The sequence below is a fragment of the Brachyhypopomus gauderio genome, chromosome 13, assembly GCF_052324685.1.
Source record: "Brachyhypopomus gauderio isolate BG-103 chromosome 13, BGAUD_0.2, whole genome shotgun sequence".
NCBI lineage: Eukaryota > Metazoa > Chordata > Actinopteri > Gymnotiformes > Hypopomidae > Brachyhypopomus > Brachyhypopomus gauderio.
In genome coordinates, this window is record NC_135223.1 from 14,176,907 (window position 1) to 14,198,653 (window position 21,747).

General features: G+C 45.3%; 1 protein-coding gene across 2 annotated transcripts in view; it reads left to right on the top strand.

The window, feature by feature from the left end:
• Nucleotides 1–21,747, top strand: part of LOC143473921 (RNA-binding Raly-like protein) — a 106,998-nt gene that overhangs the window by 27,998 nt on the left and 57,253 nt on the right. For both annotated transcript variants that reach the window (XM_076971124.1, XM_076971125.1), the window contains one exon: nt 19,737–20,010. In XM_076971124.1, coding sequence (XP_076827239.1) covers nt 19,737–20,010 — 274 coding nt within the window. The remainder of the gene's footprint in view (nt 1–19,736; nt 20,011–21,747) is intronic.

Consider the following 21,747-nt stretch of genomic DNA (forward strand, 5'->3'; position numbering starts at 1 on the left):
CTGTATCTTCCCACGGACAAGCGTTAGTCCTGGGCTGTGCAGCAGCATATGATACTCGACTCAGGATAGTTTAGGGTTCCCTTCAGCACCAGCCTGCCTAAGGGACCGGACCTGTAGTGACAGCCCGTTACCTTTGGGATCTGATGGGGACATGAAGCTGACGCTGCCTGTTGTTGGGCTGTGAGAGGAGACAGGTCTATGGCAGACCATGGAGGTGAATTGAACCCACTGGATGGCGTGGTGGTGGTGGTGGTGGTGGTAGTGGCAGTAGAGGTGGTGCAGGATGAGGTATTGCAGTGCTATCTGGATTTCTGTCATTGAACTCCAAACGTGTGCTCCACCCAGAGAGGCTGTGAGTTCAAGCAGTGATGTGACACCCTGGGCCCTGTCATAAATATTATTAGCCTGTGATATGACAAGAACCTTGGAATAATCCACTCACGCTCTTGGGCATGTTGCTGAAATTTATGAACATCAAGTAGCTTGGCACTCAGGGTTATATTTTTGCATGTGTGTGTGTGTATGTGGGTTTGTGTGTGTGTGTGGTTGTGTGTGGTTGACTATATTTTATATGTATGGGTGTAAAATTCACAAATACTTAAATTTGATTCAGGGTCAAGTTGGAATATATTGTTTTGGTTGCTTCTCTTACCCTTGAAAAATGAATAATTCATAAATTAAAGATCAATAGACAAAATATAACCCGACCATATTTTGCACTATATACTACAGGCCCTGTTAGAGGGCAGACATGTTCTTATAAGTCATCCTTTCATCCTTTTGTTTCTGTAAGAACACTGTCGGTAATCAGTATGAGGGACGCGTGGCCTTCCCCCTGCTGCAGACCGCATTGCTGGCCTCTCCTTTAAACCCATTGTTTCCTACTTGAGGTTGAGCATGGCTTTGGTCACCATGAGGAAATCTAAACAAAGTATGCAGGCATCCAATGTGGGCATAAACCCAGACTCTAGCACTTGGCGCTCTCTCTCTCTCTCTCTCTCTCTCTCTCTCTCTCTCTCTCTCTCTCTCTCTCTCTCTCTCTCTCTCTCTCTCTCTCTCTCCCCCACGCTCTCACAACTCTACAGCCACAAGCCGCTTCCCTCTTACTCCGAATTGGCTGGCAGTGATGGAGTTGAATTAAACGGTCGTCACCTCCCAGCCATGCGGTGTGCTACACCCAGCGTGAGGAAGCACGTCTGGCTGTAGCAGTGACACTGATGAGTCTCTGTCTCTGCCAGTGAGGGCAGCGAGCACCCTTGACCCGCCGTCTGCGGTGGGAGCTGATCCTTCTGCCTGCTTGACTGTGGCGTCGATGCAGGGTGTTGTCCTTACCTGAGCCCTCCCACTTCACGCTGCTCCCCCATTTTGCACCAGATCACGTTGGCAGAACTGACCGACACCTCTCGTCCCACCACCGGCAAAGCAGTCTTGCTGCTGCCGCTCACGTCTTCCTCGAGATTCTCTGCCTCGCAGCACTGCGCTGCTTGCCATGGTGCCTTTGCGTTCAGGATGTTGTGTCCTCTCTGCCTCTGCACTGGCCGCCTGGGGACCCGTCTGGGTGGTGAGATGCGCTTGCTGTGTCAGCTCTTCTGCCAACAGTGCAGATGAAATGGCACATCTTATAAACCTGAAGCCGTGCAGCAAAGAAAACGGAGCCCGGACGAAGGGGGTGCTGAGCACTACCTCTGCCCCTTTTCCGGAAGAGTCCAGCCAACCGCCGCATCGAAGCCCAGCAGCAGCTAAACGCAGAGATGACCCGCGTCTGCCTGTCCTGTGCTAGGGGCCTGGGAGCTCTACTCTGCACGGCTGCGAATCATTGCTCGACATCATGGCTGGATGCTGGCTGTGTGTGGTGTGTGTGGTGGCGGAGGAGAACTCTGCGCAGGAGATTCCCGTGGAGACAGAGGCTAGCAGCTGAGAGCAGCAATGACTAAAACATGCTGGATGAAACTTGGTTTCAAAAAATATTTTCCATACTCAGCAATACCAAAAAAATATGCTTTGCTGTAAAATTACTGCTCAGAAAAAACAAAACAAACTTATTTGTATTTCCACCTGTGCATTTAGCACCATCTCCAGCTCCCAGATGTCTCTTATAATGCCTGATTAACCTGTGGGCCCAGGCTTGTCTTATAATGCCTGATTAACCTGTGGGCCCAGGGGCTCGGGCAGCTCATGGGCCCACCAGGTGCAGTGTGCCTAAAATTAGTGTAGAGTAATGCAACTGAACGCTATAACACACAACACAGTCCAGTTCCCTCCAGACTAATAGAGCCACAATCAGAAAAAGAATCTTTATTCACCAAATACTGCGTGCACACAGAACATATCATTGTTTAGTTATCATAAATACAAAAAGATAGACAAGATAGATAGACGTATTGAGTATAGAGACGCTACATAAAGAAACAGAAAGTATAAGTATGTGCATTGTGAGATAAGTACAGACAAGACCAAGTACTGGAGGTAAATGTATACAGTATATACAGATAAAAGAATAGTGCAGCAAATATATATGTAAATGTTTTTATAGAATGTGTAAATTTCCCTAAATTAAAGTGCACCAAGTAAAAGGTTCTTGTTAAGGATTATGTTATGATTTTATCTATGTAGATGACTACACAGATGATGTATATTAGAGTATATATACATCTTATGCAGTTTTCCTGCTATGTAAATGTGCATAGGTTTTGAGGAGAGTCCTTGTTTTGGATGTTGACAGTCTAGAGAAAGAAGCTATGAAGCTCACACTCTTGCTCTCTGCTCAGATGGACACTACTGGAAAAGACCAGAGTGTAAAGTTTCAACTGTGATTTTCCCAACCCTGTTCCCCGTTCACTAAAGGTCTGTGAGGGAGGGGAGCCAACTGCTGATGAGTTTCTAAGCAAATAAAACAGCTTGTTGCAGCTAACGATTGGTCTGAGTTGACGCCCCCTGCTGGGCCTTCTTCATCACTGCAGTGCTAAGATTGTCCTGTCTGAAGTCTTGGTGAATGGTGGTGCCCAGGAATTTATAGGCCTCTGCTGTTTTTAGAGCTGTGTATTTACATTTGAGGCAGCAGGTGGGATTCTTTCTGAAATAAATGGTCATCTCCAAAGTTTTTTGTTTGTGTTTAGCTGTTGGGTATTAGCTCTGCACCTTAAATCCAGCTTTGGTACATGGTCTCATTATTGTTAGTGATGAGACCAACCAGAGTAGTAGACAGATAACACTAAACATAACACAAAGCAATGACAGAAAAACGATAGCATATATATACTATTCACGGAGCCCTTTTTTGTCTCATTAGCTGTGTAAATTCCTCACACACGGTTCCAGAAATATAGGAGGCTGTTCTTATTCCAGTATTTCCATATTTGTCTTTGCGATCGATCTGGATAATTAAATCAAGTTATCAAGCTGCCCGAGCTTTGGGACCTCCCAATGGTAGGCCATGTTCTGCAACACACTTCAACAACCCTCATTCTCATCCTCAAACTTTTTAAGCTGTGGACCAGTAGTTTTGCAATTAGCGCAGTGATTCAGGGAGGCATAGCTTTCCTGTCTATTTAAAATCTTGTGCTCAGATTTGTGTGTCACACTCACTGTTAACAAAGTGGGTTTGAACGTTCAGTCAGTCCAATCACAATATCTTGCATATCAAACAAAACACCCTTGAATGGGAGAGTATAGCTCTGAGTTGAGTCACTGATTAATTTGCAACTGAAGAAAATTTAAGGGAAAAAAGCCTTTATATAGTGATGCTTTTATTGGCTCTTGGAGGGAGCAAGTCAGCGTCTCTGTTCTGATGAAATTTTGGCCCTATTTTGGCCCAGTAAGCACATAAGGTAAGTTATTTACCTTACTCAGCCATCATCCTGGGTGAGTGCAGAAAGGCTCATTAGCGCTAATGACTGTACTGCAGTTGAGGTGATCAATAGCCGGTAGCACCAAGGCAACGCTGTCCTCTGCTGCCACAATGACAAGAGATGTAGTGGACATATGCCTAGTTAACAGAAATCAACATAGTAGCGCCAGTCGCGTTCTCTCTCCTCCAGCAGCTATTTTGCTCCTCTGTGCTAGCGGTGTGATGCTAGCGGTGTGATGCTAGCGGTGTGATGCTAGCGGTGCGATGTTAGTGGCGGGTGCTGTTGTGACTCACTGTTGTGAGTGGGGCTCAGAGGTTGATTAACTCACTAACGTTGAGTCATTGGCCTTGCCTCTTCAAGCTCAAACATTTAGTCTGGGATTTAGGTCAGGTTCCTGGGATGGCCATGGCAAGGCTTGATCATGACACAACATTTGCATGGATTTGGACATTGTTTTTAAATCATTGTCCTGTAGATTTTGCCTCCTGACAAAGGATGACTGTTTAGAATAATTAATAAATAAATAAATATAAAAATAAACATTTATATATTCCACTGAAGTTAGGATACATTTATTAGCAACCCCTTGCATATTCCAATATATCCAATATTATTGTTATGCACATTTTGTATTAGCCAAATTTGTCAGTGGTCAGGTTATTATGACACTGACTTAAAAAAATTCCAGCAACACTGCTGTGTCTGTACACTGCATGGACTGCATACACTGCAAGTATTAGAGCACATCTCTTAATCGCTGAATTCAGGTGTTTCATTCAGTCCCAAGGCCACATGTGTAGGTGTATAAACTCAAGCACATAGCATTCTGTCTTTACAGACATTTGTAGAAGAATGGATCATTCTAAGGAGATCATGGAATTCAAGAGTGCTACTAAAATTTCATGAAATTTCTGCCCTCCTTGATATTCCACAATGAATTGAGTGGTATTATTGAAAAGTGGAAGTGTTTAGGAACCACGGGAACTCAGCCACAAAGAGGCAGAGCATGTAAAGTTACAAATCGGTATCACCATGTCCTGAGGTGCGTAGTGCATAAGTCACCAATGCTCTGCTGACTGAATGCGCTGCTGACTCAATATCTGCAGACGTCCGAACCTCCTCTCGCATTAACATCAGCACAGAAACTGTGTGCCGGGAGCTTCATAGCATGTGGGTTTCCATTGCTGAGCAGCTGCAAGCCAGCCTTACATCACCAAGCACAATGCCAAATGTCGGATGGAGTGGTGTAAAGCATGCTGCCACTAGACTGGAGAACTGGAAAACGTGTTGTGTGGAGTGAAAAATCGTGCTTCTCTATCTTGACAGTCTGATGGTTAAGTCTGAGTATGGTGAATGCCAGGAGAACAATCCCTGCCTGACTACATTGTACCAACTGTAAAGTAAATGTTAAAGCTTTAGCATACGAAGACATTTTGGACAATTGTATGCTTCCAACTTTGTGCAAACAGTTCGGGGAACGTCCTTTTCTGTGACCTGCAATGACCTGCAGTGCTCCAGACAAATCAAGGCCTATAAAATAAGGTTGGGTGAGTTTGGCATGAAAGAACTTGACTGGATCGCACAAAATCCTGAGCTCAACCCCACTGAACACCTTGATCATGAACTAGAACCTGTGAGCCAAGCCCTCTTATCCAATACCAGTTTCTGATCTCTCCAGTGCTCTTCTGGACAAATAGGTAAAGCATACCACAGACTACAAAATGTTGTACATCTTATCTTCCCAGAAGAGTGGAAGATGATATAGATGCAAAGGGAGAAGCAGCTCCATTTTAATGCCTATAGATTTAGAAAATCTCCTGTAGTTATTCCAGTTAAAACTATTCTAGTTATAACTCCTGTAATGTGCAGGTGTCCAAAGGTTTTGACAATGAAGTGTAGCTTCATACCAGGGTAATACGAACTACCATGGCATTCCACCGTCACTGATGGTTTGAGAACGGTCTGCCACCCAAGTAATATCCAGACAGAAGTGGTCGTGTGAAACTAGTGGTGAGAGAAACAGAAGGTGGCTGACACATTATGCATCACATGGACTACAGTCCATATCTGTACAATAATAAAATGTGCGTATGAGATATTAATGACTGTACAGGGTTCACAAACTCACTGCCATGCCAGACAAATCAGAATTACTAAGTACAGCAATTACAGAACGTTTTAAAATAATGCTCCTTCCTGCGTTTTATGCCCTCTGTAAGTAAAGAGCCTTTTGTCCAAGTACGACTGCATCTTTCCGTGTGCCGTGTTGGTCGGCTCGGTCTGAGAGCTGAGGCTCCTGTCCTGGTTCTCTGAAGTAGAGTGCATTAGTGGTGCAACCAGTGATGTGCTTAAATAAATACATGTGTCGACAACTCGTGGAAGTGCACAACAGGTGACTTGTCTGAGATCAAGCGTGGCTGACGGGCGGTGTGTTGAATGACCTCCCCATGCTCCTCCACTCTGGTTTTTACCGTTACTCCAAATCAAAACCAACATAATTACCCCCCCAAAAAAAAAGAGGAGTATCTGTATCTGTATGTGGTTCTTCACGCTTCTTCATCTACCCAAACCGATTATCATATAACCAATTATAAGATACATTTCTACAAGTTGTTGTTTAGCACTATCATGGCTTGATTGGTTTTTTTTTCTGGGGTTTTTTTTGCCTTCCAATATTGATGTTGTTGTATTCATCACTTTTCTAAATATAATTGTGCCCAGGCAATACCAGAAGCTGCTAAATATGCAAATTGTTTTACTTCTTCTATTGACCCTATCTTGTTATCTCTGCTGCCTATGCTAGATATGGAGGTCTTGTTCTTTAGCTTTACTCTGACAATATGTAGTCTGTGCTATTGATACCAGTGCAAATAAAGTCAGGTTGATATGATAAGAGCCTAAGAAGACAAAAAAATAAAGCCTACATCCTTCCCTGTTGCTCAAACAATGACACACTCATGCTGTTCTTCCCACTTAGCACTGAGAAATTTTGATTTAGACAGTCTCAGACAGGAAGCGTCATATAATAACAACATAGCCCAGTTGTGTTTTAGCTTATTGTATCCACCATCATTATCCTCCACTTGTGTGTTTCAAGCACAAAAACCAGACAAATGTTTCCTCGCACATTACACTCTTTTTGCACTTGTCATATTTCAAAACGTGATTACCATTTACACTTGTCATGTCAGAATGATACTGTAGTGCAATAATCTATTTTTTAATAGAGGATTCTTGGCTATAATTTGGAGAACAGGCTTGTGTGCGGTAGCAAGGCATGGTGCTACAGCTTTGTTCCACCTTGATTCTGTCCACATTCATTTGTGTCTTAGCCACATCCCACTCACAATTGACTCGGATTTTCTCCTCCATTTCATGATCGCCTCAGGATGTTTTTGTTATTGTTCCTTTCTCAAATGCTGATAGCATTGTCCTACGTTGGGACAACTTAAACAAAATGTTCAAATGTTCTCAGCAGAAGGCGGCTGTAGAAGAACAAACCCACGTGTGCCAGTACCAAACCCACGTGTGTCAGTACCAAACCCACGTGTGCCAGTACCAAACCCACGTGTGTCAGTACCAAACCCATGTGTGCCAGTACCAAACCCACGTGCCAGTACCAAACCCATGTGTGCAAGTATCAAACCCACGTGTCAGTACCAAACCCATGTGTGCAAGTATCAAACCCACATGCCAGTACCAAACCCATGTGTGCCAGTACCAAACCCATGTGTGCCAGTACCAAACACACGTGTGCAAGTACCAAACCTACATGTGTCAGTACCAAACCTACATGTGTCAGTACCAAACCTACATAGTACCAAACACACGTGTCAGTACCAAACACACATGTGCCAGTACCAAACCCATGTGTGCCAGTACTAGAAGAAGATTGATTTTTTGTTGTTGTTGTTTTTTTCTCAATTTTCTTGATCAAAAATCAGCTAAGCATATGTCTTCTTTTAAGTGAATATGCTCTGCCTGGAAATAACAATGTCCAAGTCATCTGGATATGAACATTCTAGGAAAACGTCCAAAAATGTTAAAGTTACAGGAAATGAGGGCTTGCAGGGTCCTCTTAATGTTTTGCCAATTAGCTAATGTGTTAACTTGTTCCCGTAGCAACTCGTCGAGTATAATAGCTCCAACTCATGAAGTATAATGCATGGCTGATATGGTCCTAAATCCGTTTTATTGCTTTGGACTTTTTAATCCTATATTTATTGTGTTGCCAGAGGGACTAAAGGAAATTTTATTTTAAATTTAATTAGTCAAATTGGAAATTATAATTATGTGTTCATAGATAAGAAAATCTCCCAGTTTAGATACTGATATGACCTGTTGTTATTATTGCTGCAGGTGTCTCACTATATCTGCATTGAGGATCATGTTCAAATATGCCACAGTTTATCACAATTTAACAATTAAAAGTTAAGATTAGAGATTTACCCTTCACCACCACCATTGACAGCTTTTAAAAATCTGTAATTAGTAAAAGCAGGTTGTGAAGAAGGTTACATTGTATTTTAATACAATCATGTATTGAATTGAAATTCAATTGCAAGCTGTTTAAGTTAAATGATCAATTTTTACAGCCCTATTTTTTGTACAGTACCATGTTGAGACCTTAAAATAGCTTTTGGTTGAAACATTGTCTAGAAGTTTTTAAAGCCTCTAAAAGCACTAAAACATTGTGAATATCCAGCTGACGATTGCCAGTTTCGCTATTTTTATCCAGGATGTGGGAAAATGCTGTTTTGTAAGTGCACACACTCCTTTTCTTATTATTGTTATGCTGACAGGAACACAGCACAATGCCTGCAGTGTCCTGGCATTAATCTAGATTGGACATATCATCAGTGTTTTAAGGAGAGCTTATCAAACAGACCCATCTCCAAGTGAGCAAGGATGTTCATACTCAGACCTCAAAGCATCCCATGCGTACATTCATACGTTTGATCCACCCATATTTTTACTGTGCTTAATAATGTTTTTATCCAAGCTTGGATATCTCGATAATTTTCAAGTAATTTTAAATGTCTCTTACTTGTCTAATCTGGAGAACACCTTATATGAATAAGGATATAGGAGAGAGAATGATCACTTCTAACATGCTCTAGCTTGTGTTTTCAGTTAGCCAAATATTTGCTTTCTGACTGTGTGATATGTCCAGACAGCCTTCTCAACCCCAGTTGTCGGTTCAATCAGAGCTCAGAATTATGAAGCATCGTTAATCAATTAGTGATGTCTGGTGCATGTGCTATGAGGGTGATTGACTCAAAAGTGCAATATTCCCAATACATGGTAATTTTCCAAGCTTGGCTATAGGTACACGGCCCACTCCACATGTTTAAGTGCATTTCTGTCAGGGCATGACGGCATCAGAACAGGAAAGAGATTTCAACTGAAAGTCCACAAAGTCCCTACAAGGACAGAAGCCTTTGAAACGTCGCACGTGGCGAGCTGAGAAGCCTGAATTTTAAAGAGAGACAGAGTGAAGGAGCCTCAGAAAGCAAGAGATTGAAGGAGACAGCCACAGAAGAAAGGGAAGAGGCATTTTCGATAACGACAGAAAGCAGTGTAAGATGGTTGTCAAGGTTGGGCTATGCTGGAGGAGCTGGGTGTGTTTGGAGACCCAGAGCCTCATATGCAGCAGATTTTAGACAGCAAAACAGGTCGATAGGCACAAAGAGACATCTGAGGCCTACAGCAGAACGCTCAGACTTCTCTCTCCTCTCTCTCTGTATGCTCTCACTTTCTCTTTCTCTCCATCTTGCTTTTTCCCCTCTCTCTCCTTGCTCCATGTGTCTTTCTGCTAATTACTGCCTTTGAATAATCCCTCTCTGGTCAGCTGCTGGAAAAGCAGGTAATTAGCTGAGTAATTTATGATGGTAAATGGTGGGGGTGGGGTGGGGGGATATGAGTGCCAATATTCCAAGTGCCAAAGAAAATTAGAGAGAAAGTGAGAAAATGATGGAATATGCAAAGTATTGCTTGCACTCAAATGGCTTCCTTTTGTCTGGGGTGTTCTTTCATTTTCCCCAACAAGTTCATGCCTAATTCACATTTTCTGTGTCTTCTTCCTCTCTGTTGCTCTCACTGTGCACCAACTCCTCAACTCCTTTTGTGCTCTCCTCCCTCTCCCCCTCTCTCTGTCTCTCTCTCTCTCTTACATATCCGTCTCTCTCTCTGTCTCTTTCTCTCCTCCCTCTCTCTCCCCAATCTCTGTCTCTCTCTCTTACATATCCCTCTCTCTCTGTCTCTCTTTCTCTTCCCTCTCTCTCTCTCTCACACCCCCCTCACCCTGTCTCTCTCTTTCTCTCTCCCTCTCTTTCTGTCTCTCTACATCTACCTCTCTCCACCTATCTTTTGCCCTCTTCACAGTTCATCAACAACCTTGAATAATTCACTGTGCCGCAGACGCGGAATGCTGCTCTGCTGAAAGATTCATACAGCGCACTGCCGGCTCTCTGGCTGCCATGAAATATTGAGGGCTATTTGTACTTCACGCACACAAGCAAAATGCAATTAAAGGCAGAAGAAATAAATACGAGTAATGAGAGGCCTCTCTTCTAGAGAGGGCTGACGAGTCAGGTTGGGCTACAGCACTAAATATAGCCACCATGTGCTGCCATCCCAATTAAGTAACGTAGTCAAACATGTAATTTACCGCAGTGCAACCTGCAATTTCCCCCTCGCCCTGAAATTGGGTCTAAATGGTGTCATGGCGACAACTGACTGGGCCATCAGCAGAGTTTGATCCCCAGGCTCCCGGTCCACTCCTCTCTCTCTCTCCCTTTAGCCCCTGGCTGTAAAACCCTCGCAGAGAGGCTGAGGCCACACTGTGAGTATGCATATGAGGAGAGTGGAGAAGGAACGGGAGGGGGTGCTTGGAGGGAGGGGGGGGGGGAGTGAGAGCGTGTGTGCCTGAGTGTCTTCATGCATGTGTACAAGAGTGTACGAGGGAGGAAGAAGGTGAGGGAGAGAGGGAAAAGGATTGGTGTGTGTGTGTGTGTGTGCGTGCGTGCGTATATATGTGCGATAGAGACCGAGTGTGTTGATGGGCTGTTTCCTCCAGCACAGCTGAGATGTCTTGCTCAGCTCTCTTCTGCTCCCGGCCTCGCAGGTCTTCCAGGAGTTTCTGACAGTCCTGAACTTTACCACTTATCCTACTATAGTGGATAGATCAGATTCACAAGGGTTATCGGAAGTTCCTGAGCATGTCTGCTACACAGTGTTTAGGAACCAATGTAGTGTGAACTGAGTATGAATTTAAATGCCTCATCTCCGTTCAACAGACACATAATGTAAGTTGTACTGTGAGTGAACTGAAATGATCTTGATGCTGACTGACTTCAGATGAGACATAAATGTATTTTTGGCTCTGTTTGTCACCTTTTTAGCATCTTTGTGTTAATTTAAACAAATAAGACACAAGATTGAGATTTTTGTTGCCTCTCAGATCCATGCACGTTTTGCTGGACTCTGGCTGTCAGATTTGCTTATTTTTTTCTATGTGTAAAACCTCTGCAAGAGCTCAAGGAAATCAGTCACCCAACAGCAGGTCTGGAGAACGTGGAGTGGGGAATCAGAACACTCCGGGAGGGGGAAAAAAGAGAGAAAGAAAAAAAAGAAAAAGCATTTTCAGTGTTGAAGGCAAAAAAGACATGGTGAGCTGGGAACTGGGATCTGGGAAGGCAGGAGACTCTATTCAACCAGCACGTTGTTGAGCATTCTCAGCTTCTGATAAATATTAAATAAGCTGGAAAGAGATCACAGCTCTGGGAGAGAGTGAAAGGAGACAGCGTCTCAGATGAAGAAAAAAGTTCTCGCTGGCAGAACGCGCCCACAGCTCCCCGAACCGTAATCAGGCCAAGGAGACATGTCGAGGACACAGTGGTAAATCAGGCTGTGGATATTTACAGGGCAAGCTAACGACAACAAAATATCCCTGGCTCCATTTTTAATGTCAGGTCTCAACCTGTGATTGCACATTAGCGTGACTGATTGGAGCACCCTGACAATTGTAATTATCCCTGTGTCTTCAGCCAGGCAAGGGCAGTGCACACAGGCTGGGGCCAGCCTCTGTTTCAATTAGCCTGCTCCCTCTGATCGCAGCCCCCCCCAGCTCACCCCACCACCTGCGGAACCATCACCACTCACTCATTCCCTCGCTCCGACAAACGGTCCAGTAACTCCGTGAAGGACGGGAAGTGCGTGCGGTCCACCCTCAGATGCACCACGCCCTGGGCGGGACGGCGGGGGCGGCCGCCTTGTTGAAAACGCCATAATGTCTCGCGAGACGCCTGCCGCTTGAAGGCGCGATCTCTCTGAGCATGTCTGAGAGGCCCATGGGAACAGGAATCACACTCCTCTGCTACGCTTCTGTGAGCAGCAAAAAGGACTAATTCAGCAAAACTCCCCTGCGACGCTGAGGTGAATATGAGTTCACTGCACAATGAACACGCATGCTTATTGGTGTTAGAAAAAGAGCAAGTGTTAAAAAAAAACGAGAGAAAGTATTCTCACACTTCTTTGACCCATATCTGTCCTCTGTTTACAAGCCTGGCTGTTGTTTCAGTAGCTGTTATTTGAGGGTTACCAAGGTTCCCCATTTCATAGGACTGCAAATGTGGATGCCCTCCTTTTAGAACAGGCTGGGAAGAATCTCAAAGCCATGCTCAAACACGCTACTGCAGCCAATCCGCACTGCTGTGGCCTGTTCCTGCACGAGGGACCCTGAGCAGGGGTTCAGTGAGTTGCGCCATGGGCTGGTTTGGTCGAGGCTCCCTGAGCAGGGGGCCAGTGTTGTGGGCTGTGGAATTGGTCCTTCCCTGCCCATCTTCTCCTGGCCATTCTGTGCAAGCAGACGTTAGCTTTCGACCAGCTGCTACCTCAGAGTGCACACACAGCACAGACACACACATGCGTGCATAGGTTATGACTGAAACAAAATTAGACCTTTGTTCACACACACACACACACACACACACACACACACACACACACTTTTCAGCTGTGAACTTTTGGCTCTCCTACAAGCGTCATGGCCTTAATTTCAGCAATAATAAAAGGGGAGGCGTACAAACATCAAGCCTGTCCACTGTAGGCTGCTTGGTCCATATGACACAAACCTGGAGACTGGGAACCTGCACGCTGAGAGAGGAAGAGGGAGAAAGTGTTTGAGAGGCTGAGCTCTCAAACGATACAGACTGCAGGGTCAAAGGGCGATGGACACCGCAGGGGAAACCAGCAGGCTAGTGTGGCCTGACACACACACACACACACATACACACCTTACCTGAACTCACTACTCACACACACACCGTAGTCATAAGCAAAACACTGCAGAGCCACATTGATGAAAGCAAAAATGATGGCTGAATCAAGCACAAAGAAAGTCAAACAGGCAGATATAAAAACTACTCCATTTGCTTGTGTTTTCAGAAGAAGGTAAGAGTAGTTCTCATGAAGTGCTTTTTAAGAATAAAAGCTTTAACTCAGATTATTGATAATACATTGTACAAAAGCCAAAAATAGCTAAATTATAAAAATAGCTCTTATTTCCTAAGAAATGAAAGAAAGTCTTGGATGCCCCATGTATTAAGACAGACTTTTTATGTATCACACCAAACAAAACATATGAATACATGCAAGACACCACTAAGTCCAAATGGAAGAAACCGCAGAGAGTTCTAGAGAACAACAAAGCTAAGACCCTGTGGGATCTCCAACCGCAGACAGATAATCAAGCAGTGGTGAACCAACCAGACATTGTGATGGTGGACAAGATGCAGACAACTGCAGTGGTAATAGATGTGGCAGTCCCAAGAGATGGAGGCGTTCGAAGGGAATGAATATCAGAAGATAGAAAAATACTAGGGACTTAAAAAAGATACAGAGAGAATGTAGAAGGTTAACTCCAAGGTTTCCCAGTGGGAACAGAGAAACGTGGGGCTGTGACCCACAAGCTGAAGAAGTAGTTCCCAAATCAGATCCCAGGAATGACAACATCAATCTTAGTCCAGGAACAGCATAAACTCCCAGACTGCACCCTCAAACTCCCCAGGCCTCAGGTAGAAGGCCACAATGTGTGGACAAAAAGACATGATCACCCACTGACTTTTATTATATGTATGTGTGTGTGTGTGTGTGTGTGTGTGTGTATATATATATATATATATATATATATATATATATATATATATATATATATATATATATATATATATATATATATATACATCTTAATGCTCTTTATTGTAATGTTCGTTATATTCTTTAGAATTCTTTAAATGTGTGTATGTATTTATATATATACCCTCATTACATCTGCTGCTGCTTAGCCTGTGCAAAGGCAGTTTTCCCAATTACCAGAGCATTATGTTTGTTTTCTTATTTTGCAGGCCTGACAGCGGGCCTTAGAAGGGGAGTAATGGCCTGTCATCCTGCATGTGGAGAGTGATGGCTTGTTTGAAAGTGCACTCTCAAGGTCTGCTAGCGCCTCATTTTCGACCTTTCCGGACTCGGATATTTCATGCGAGCAGCTCCTTGCTTCTCTGTGCATCTGCTTCATCACTGTGTCTTGGAGAAACTTCAGCCTCCTTTGCGAATGCAGATTTTTTGAGCGTGGTCTCCTCCTTAGCTTTCAGGCCCAAGCACTTCCTCACTAACTGCTGACTGTTTGTCCAAAGCTGTGTAAATAGATCAAGTAATTTGCCTGCATAATTATTGTCAGAGAGCATTCAGAGTTTGGGCTTTTAAATGTTTCCTGCTGATCAGAGGGAAGCTTTTCATATTCAACATTTCAATATTGCATGTGCGCTGTGTGTTTAATGACAGCTTGGCTCTCTTTGCAAACACCCATACGTTTTTTTACCCAGCAAGGATTATCCATGCTAATTAAGTGCATTGGTTGTGTTTTACTTTGTGGAACAGAGTGAATGTAAACAAGCTCTAATTTGCTCCCATTAAAGACCTTGCTGTGATTTTTCATCAGGCACCTGCAATTGAGTGTTAACAGGCTCTTTTTCTCATAGGCCTCTGCTTTAATGAGAGAAGCACAGTGTGGTGAGATCATTAATAAGGAAGTGATGCTTGGTCTTCACACAGCATTGACACCACGGTCATAGATAATTTCCTTAGAGCCGGTATGAAGAGTCAATGTGCGTCCAGACATTTTGTCAGCGTCAGCCGGTAGCGGGTCTGATTCAGTTGATCAGGCTATAATTGTCATCAGCCAAAACTTTAATTAGCTGAATCATGTGCTGATTTGTTGGAACAAAAGCTTTGGTCCACTGTAGCCCTTTGGGTTTCTGGATGTAAAACTCTGTGGAAGCATGGCGATGGGCCATATTCATCAAACTCTACCCTGAGTGGAAATGCTGATTATTATTATCGTTGTTTTGGCATTGATTGTAGTTTTAAGTACGGTGTCCTCGAGTGTGTGATGACTAAGACAGCCAGGCTCAGCTGCTGTCATGTGCATGCTAGCTGATGGATGCTAGCAGTGCCAGGAGCAGCTGGCATGGGCCAGCGCGTGATTTCCAGGCTTTTCACGGGCGACAAGGAGCGACTTGCGCTGCTGCCCCTGTGCTGGGGCTGAAGAAGGAACTGAAGCGAGGCCAGGGAGACGCGCCCCTGCCCCGGGGGCAACACGTGGGCAGAGGGAGAGGGGAGGAGCTGGGGTCAAAGAGCCGGCTCACTGACGTGAGCGCCGGACGTCCAGCGCAGGTTGGGGGGGTCTCTGCCCTTCACATCATCGCAAAGCTTGGCTGATCTTCACCCTCGCTCGGCTGTGTCATAGCGGAGCGTCCTGCTTCACTGGTGAACATCTGTGTCTTGGAGAGGAGGACGAGTTTTCTGTCACATGGTAACCACCCCCACTCTGGTCCACATGTAAGGAGAGATTGATCCCCTTCCGTGCTGGCGTTTACAGAGATTAACGTAAATAACATGCCACTGCACCAGTGAAGGCAATTAAAGCTTGTCGGCGGAAATGTGTCCGCCTGTCTTCCTCGGACAAGGGATTTTTTTCAAGCAATTAAAGGTGCTGCTGCAACAGGTGTGCCATCGTGGTCCCCCCCCCCCCCCCCCCCACCTTCCTGTTCCCTCAGAACAGGTGACTGCAGTTCCAGAATGAGGGACAACTTCATTTGCTTCCTGGTTAATTGGATTACTGCTGAAGGCACTACAATGAGTGCGGAATTTAGTGCAGACCACCAAATGGGCAAGGCAGAAAAAGAGGAAGAGGAGGAGGAGGAAGGTGGCCGTGAACAAGAAGCAATTTTCTAGTGAAATGAAATTTGCTCCAGGTGAGGGGAGAGCCTGCTGGTGCCGGAGACTTGACTGATGCAGCACGCGGATGAATGACGAGCTGTGATAAGGCGGTGTTATTCCAAAAGGTTCTTCTGCAGGGCATGCACACACACACACACACACACACACACACACACACATGCACGCACACAAAAACATCCACACATCCAACAGCAGGTATTCTCATTGCTCTATGCCAGCAGATTGTGGTCAACAGGAAATATTGTCAAGAAGTCAAGAAGTTAGAAGGGTGAGAGAGGTGATCCTGTGGGATCTTTTCTTCCTTTAATAGTACAGCAACTTTAAACGCCGCGTCTCGTTCCACTGGCGGGCCTGTTCCAGCAATGCTGATCCAACATGGGTGTGGATCACCGTCTCCCTGCTGTCTGGGGCCGCGGGCCCTTCCTGGCGTCCTGCCACAGCGGTTTGCTCTGGGCCGGCGTCTCTGCTGTGCTGCGGAGGTGTGCTCGCAGACTTGGAAATCACGAAGGAGGTCCGACCGGGGGAGTTTTCCTGTCCATGTTAATGAAGCCACAGGCAGGGCTCTTTAAACTGCTGACGCCTGCCTCTAACCACCCTCCTACACGCTGCTGCTTGTTGGCGTTTCTCAAGGCCCGGTCTGCCAGCAGCACCGCAGTACCGTCCTGCTTGACCGCGGGGAACGCCTGCCGCATGCCCCCCCCCCCCCACAACACCCTCACCTCCCCGTCATTCAGAGCTCTGCAGCGGACACCATCTTTCACCCAGCTGAGGTGGACGGCGGTCCCACATGGCGCCCCATCGATTGACTGGTGCACTCCGCAGATCCACTCGTCAGTGAGGCCTTGGAGGCTGCCCGGTAAATGCATGCAGCCTTTGGGGAAAAAACAGTGCAAAAAAGCACAGTGTTGCAGTAGGACTGGTGAAACCTTTCAGATCAGCGTTGGCTTGTCTGGTGTGCAGCCCAGACGACGAAGCCATATCGTCATGTCACTGTGACATTATAGTCCACCCCCTCCCTCCCCCCTAAGCCAAATGTGCGCTGTGCTGGGAGAGAGAGAGATGCTTCCTGTGGTGCGCTGACATTGGGTGTGGATAGATGTATGTGTGTGTGACATTGGTTTGCACACACACACACACACACACACATTACAAGGACTGTAAATTAAGTAAACAGCAGTGGTTGCGGGAGTGGTAGAGATGAAATCAATTACCTTGAAAAAAATGAACACCTAAAGTGAGACACAGAGGCTGTGGGAGGGGGTGGAGGAAGAGGAGGGGTGGAGCAAACTCTCGCGCGAACTCTCGACAAAAGTGATTTATCTGACGAGAGAGGCAATTTAACACATCTCCACTGATTTGCGAATGTTCTCACCTCTCTGTCCACCACCATCAATACGTATGTCAGTAAGAGACCCTAAATAACAGCAGGCTGCTTATTACACCGCTAAACCCGATCGAATTTGGGTAGAGTTTAGAGGGGGGGGGGGGGGGGGGGGGGGCACTGACTGACCCATGTCCTCCAAAATGACCATGCAGCTTTAAATATGGTGCTTTAATCTAATTTGGACATTATTAAGTGAAAAGACATTTTATCCATATTTTATAACCATGTTAGGCCATGCTGTGATCTTCTTATTCATCTACATTGATATTCTTTGCAAATTGTAAATCGTTAAGAGTCTACATTAAGGATTAAAATTGTGTCAAATAAAATCATGTTGAATGACTTACAAAGCAAGAGAAAATGAGTGTGTGTATGTATGTGTGAGTCTGTGTTGTATTAATCTTATGAAACACATGAGAAGTTGACAGTTGATGGTGTAAAGGGTTATTTGTGTTGAGGGGAATAATCCTCACAGGAGGGAAAGACAGAGAGAGAGAGACAGAGAGAGAGACATTCAGAGGCCACTCCAGCTATGAGCTCAAGGGAGCGGACAGAGTGCGGACAACAGGGCAAATTTTATTTTTCAATTTCTGTCTCCATGAGTGACTGAGCGTGTGAGTGTGCAGCCAATAGCATTTCTACGGAATGTGTGTTACCTTGGCAACTAATCCTATTTACTGGGTATTGGATCCATTATTCAGGCATTCAGTGTAAAAGCTAAATAGATGTAATCTCCATGTCTCAGGGACACTGCTGCAGCAGGCCAGCAATAAAAGACTTAAATAATGTTTTATTAGATGATGTAAATGTTGCATTCGCTGATAAATAAATAGGAACGTTTAAATGCTGCTGAGAAGCTGTATTTGAAGGGGCTGAGCTATGTGTTCTCTGTTAAGTCTAAGCAGTATATAAGAAGTATATAAGAAGTGAAGACTAAGACCAAGTGTAGATATAGGCACAGAATTACTAAAGCAAAACACTACTCAGTGAAAATATCCCACAGAGATGGTAATACAAGACTGTGTGTGTGTGTGTGTGTGTGTGTGTGTGTGTGTGTGTGTGTGTGTGTGTGTGTGTGTGTGTGTGTGTAGGTGTTTGTAGGTGTTTGTATGTGAGATGTGTGCGTGTGTGTCTGATGAGAGCAGGTTGTTGTCACTATGAGAGACAGACCCTAATACATCCTTGTCTCTGACAATAGTAGTCAGAGTGTCAGCCACATTTACTGAGAGTGTCTGTGGGGTTTGGATGACACCCAGTTAGAGGTTAGTTGTCAGCTCATAGCAGGGGCTCCCTGGCTCTGGTGAGCCTGCTGTTCCTCAGTGTGGGGCAATGCCATAAACACTTAGCAAGAAAGCAGAGGAAGAATACTGTCAGCTTAACATCAACTTTTATCTCTCTCTCTCTCTCTCTCTCTCTCTACTTTTCTGTCTCTGCATTCCTGGCTCTTTCTCAGTTTCTTGTTTTTCTGTAGCTTTTTTCTCTCTGTCTATTTCTTTCTCATTCTCTCTCCTTTGTCTTTTCTCACTCACCTTCTCCCTGGAACTGTGTGAAAATCCACTATCCCCATCAAACAGTTGCGGCTCCGTCCAGCCCTGGTGCAGGCGTGCTGCCCCCCTGCGCCTGTCAGAGCAGCTAGCTGTGAAGGGGCAGCGAGAGTGGACGTGAGGGAAAAACACGAGGAAGGCAAAATAAATAATGAACATTTCATGAGAATGATCAGAGAATAACAATCATGTCTGATGATGAAAATCGCATCCAGTAACTTGGAAAATAGAACGGCCATGGGCTGCATACAATCATAAACACAGGTTTGGCAGAATTCTGAAAGACAAAATATCCCCCACATGAACTCCGCATTTTTCAGTAATATTTTAGAGTCAGTAGTATTGAAAAGGTTAAGAAAACTAGAGTTTAACTTAAGTGAGTGACTATCATTATGAAATACGGTATTCAATTCATTGAGCTGGAAGAGAATCTACATTCACAATATGAAGGCTTAATAAGTCTTCTCAAATAACCCCTGTACAGTACAGATGAACTTTTCATTTGGATACTATCAGTTCGTAATTGAAATTTAGCTGCAGTCATTCATTTAAATAGCAGCAGAACTCATTGAGTTCGTTTCAAGGTCTCAGCAGGATGTTCTCAGTGTTCTGTGGCTGGCGTGGTCTCTGAGAGTGCGTGCTCCTGTCTCTGCACTTCAGGGTCCACAGCAGAGGAGGATGACCGGGAAGAGTCAGACCAGTAACGTGACCAACAAGAATGACCCCCGCTCGCTCAACTCCAGAGTCTTCATCGGCAACCTCAACACCGCCATCGTCAAGAAGGCCGACATCGAGGTCATCTTCGCCAAGTACGGCAAGATCGTGGGCTGCTCCGTGCACAAGGGCTACGCCTTCGTGCAGTACATGAGCGAGCGCAACGCTCGCGCCGCCGTGGCGGGAGAGAACGCTCGCGTCATCGCGGGACAGCCACTGGGTGAGTGTTGGGCTTGAGTTGGGCTTGCGTTGGACTCGCTGTGTTGTTTGGAGCAGCTCACGTCGCCTGCTGCCTGCTTTTCATTTAGAATGGGTTTGATTTTTTTTGTGTGCTTGTGATCACTGCTTTACAGCACTTTTCCATGAGGAAACCTGGGGGTGTGACGCCTGTAGCTGTGGGCCTGTGATTGTGTAGAAAATAGGTGTCACTGTTTGAAAACTGTATTGGGAACGCAACGGCTAGATCAGTATACTATGTGAGTTTTGTCCCAGAATTCATGTCTGCAGACTCTTTGCCAGTATTTCTGAACAGAGTAATGTCTGATTCTTTCCTTGCAAACAGCCCAGGGGAGACCTGCATGGCTTGAACGTTTTAAAGGCTTCTGAATACATACGTATCCTGCAGGCTACAAACAGCAGATCTCTGCATTTGCAATGGGTGGTGAGAGGTTGTCTTGGTCCACCCCCTTGAGAAGCAGAGGCGGAGCGAAGATATTCCACTTCCTCAAACTTGTGACCTCGGCGGAGGCACACAGTTGATAAAAGGAGATACTAGACATTACGCGTCCTTTATCTGGTGTCTCATTATGCACTCAGCCTACTTAAGAGAATAATTAAAAATTAATGTACTGCTTTCTTGGAATGCAAGTTCAAGGCATGAAGAAACAATTCTTTATTTATTATTCAAGATTTTTAATTATGTAAAAATGCCTTTATTAGAAGGCCTTTGGAGCGCAGGGACTTGGGGCCTTGGAGGAGTGAACCATTTTCGAGCAGCGTCTGAAACCGTGTCTGATGAAAGAGACGTGCTAGATTTCTAATCTTGCATAATGCAGACGTGTGTTTATGTGTTGTGAGCCAGGCTTCAGTGTGGAGGCACCTCGTGTGGAGGACTATATTTGCATATGTACGCTGCCGTGGTGCCTGTGGGCATGTTTGTGAGTTGTCCTGAAATTGGACCAGGCCGCAGGAAGCACCCCCAGAGTGGCACAGCACATCTCCTCGTCCTGCTCTGTCTCTGGGCCCTGTCAGCAGGGCACACAGGCAGATCTATGATCCTGGCCTCTCTGCTAATCTCAGCCCAGCATAAACTCGCAGCCTGTAGGCTAATGTGGTAGTGGGTTGATAGGCTCTCCTGCTGACTGATGAAGTCTAATGCTTTCAGTAGAGCAGGCATGTACCTCCCTCCCTCTCTCTCCTTTTTTCTCCCTCGTTGTCTCTCTCTCCCTCCTCTCTCACTCCCATTCCTCTCTCTGTCTCTCTTGTACTTCTTCACTCACTCTCCCACTTTCCTTTCTTTCTCCCCTCTCACTCTTTATCTCACTCTCTCGCTCTATTTCCCTCTTTCCCTCTCTCTTTCCCTTTCTCCCTCCTCTTTTCCTGTCCCTCTCTCACATCTTTTCTCTCCCTCCTTCTTTCCCTGCCGCTCTCCTTCTCGTTCCCGCCATTCCCTCATTCACATCCCTTCTTTCTCTCTTTTCCATTTTCTCCCTCCTTCTTTTTCTCTCCCGTCCCTTTCTCATGTCCCTTCTCTCTCTTTTTCTCTCACTCTCCCTCTCTCAATCTCCTTCCCTCTCTACACATGCTCCAAAGACCTGCTTTCCTGTGCGTATGTACTGAGCAGGGCCGTGTTTAATGGAATCTAGTCAAGCGCTGCAGATAGCATCATCTGTGCCTCTGCACCAGCACGATAAAGTGCATCTCTCTTCTTTCTCAGTTGTTGGGAGCATCTCAGAGA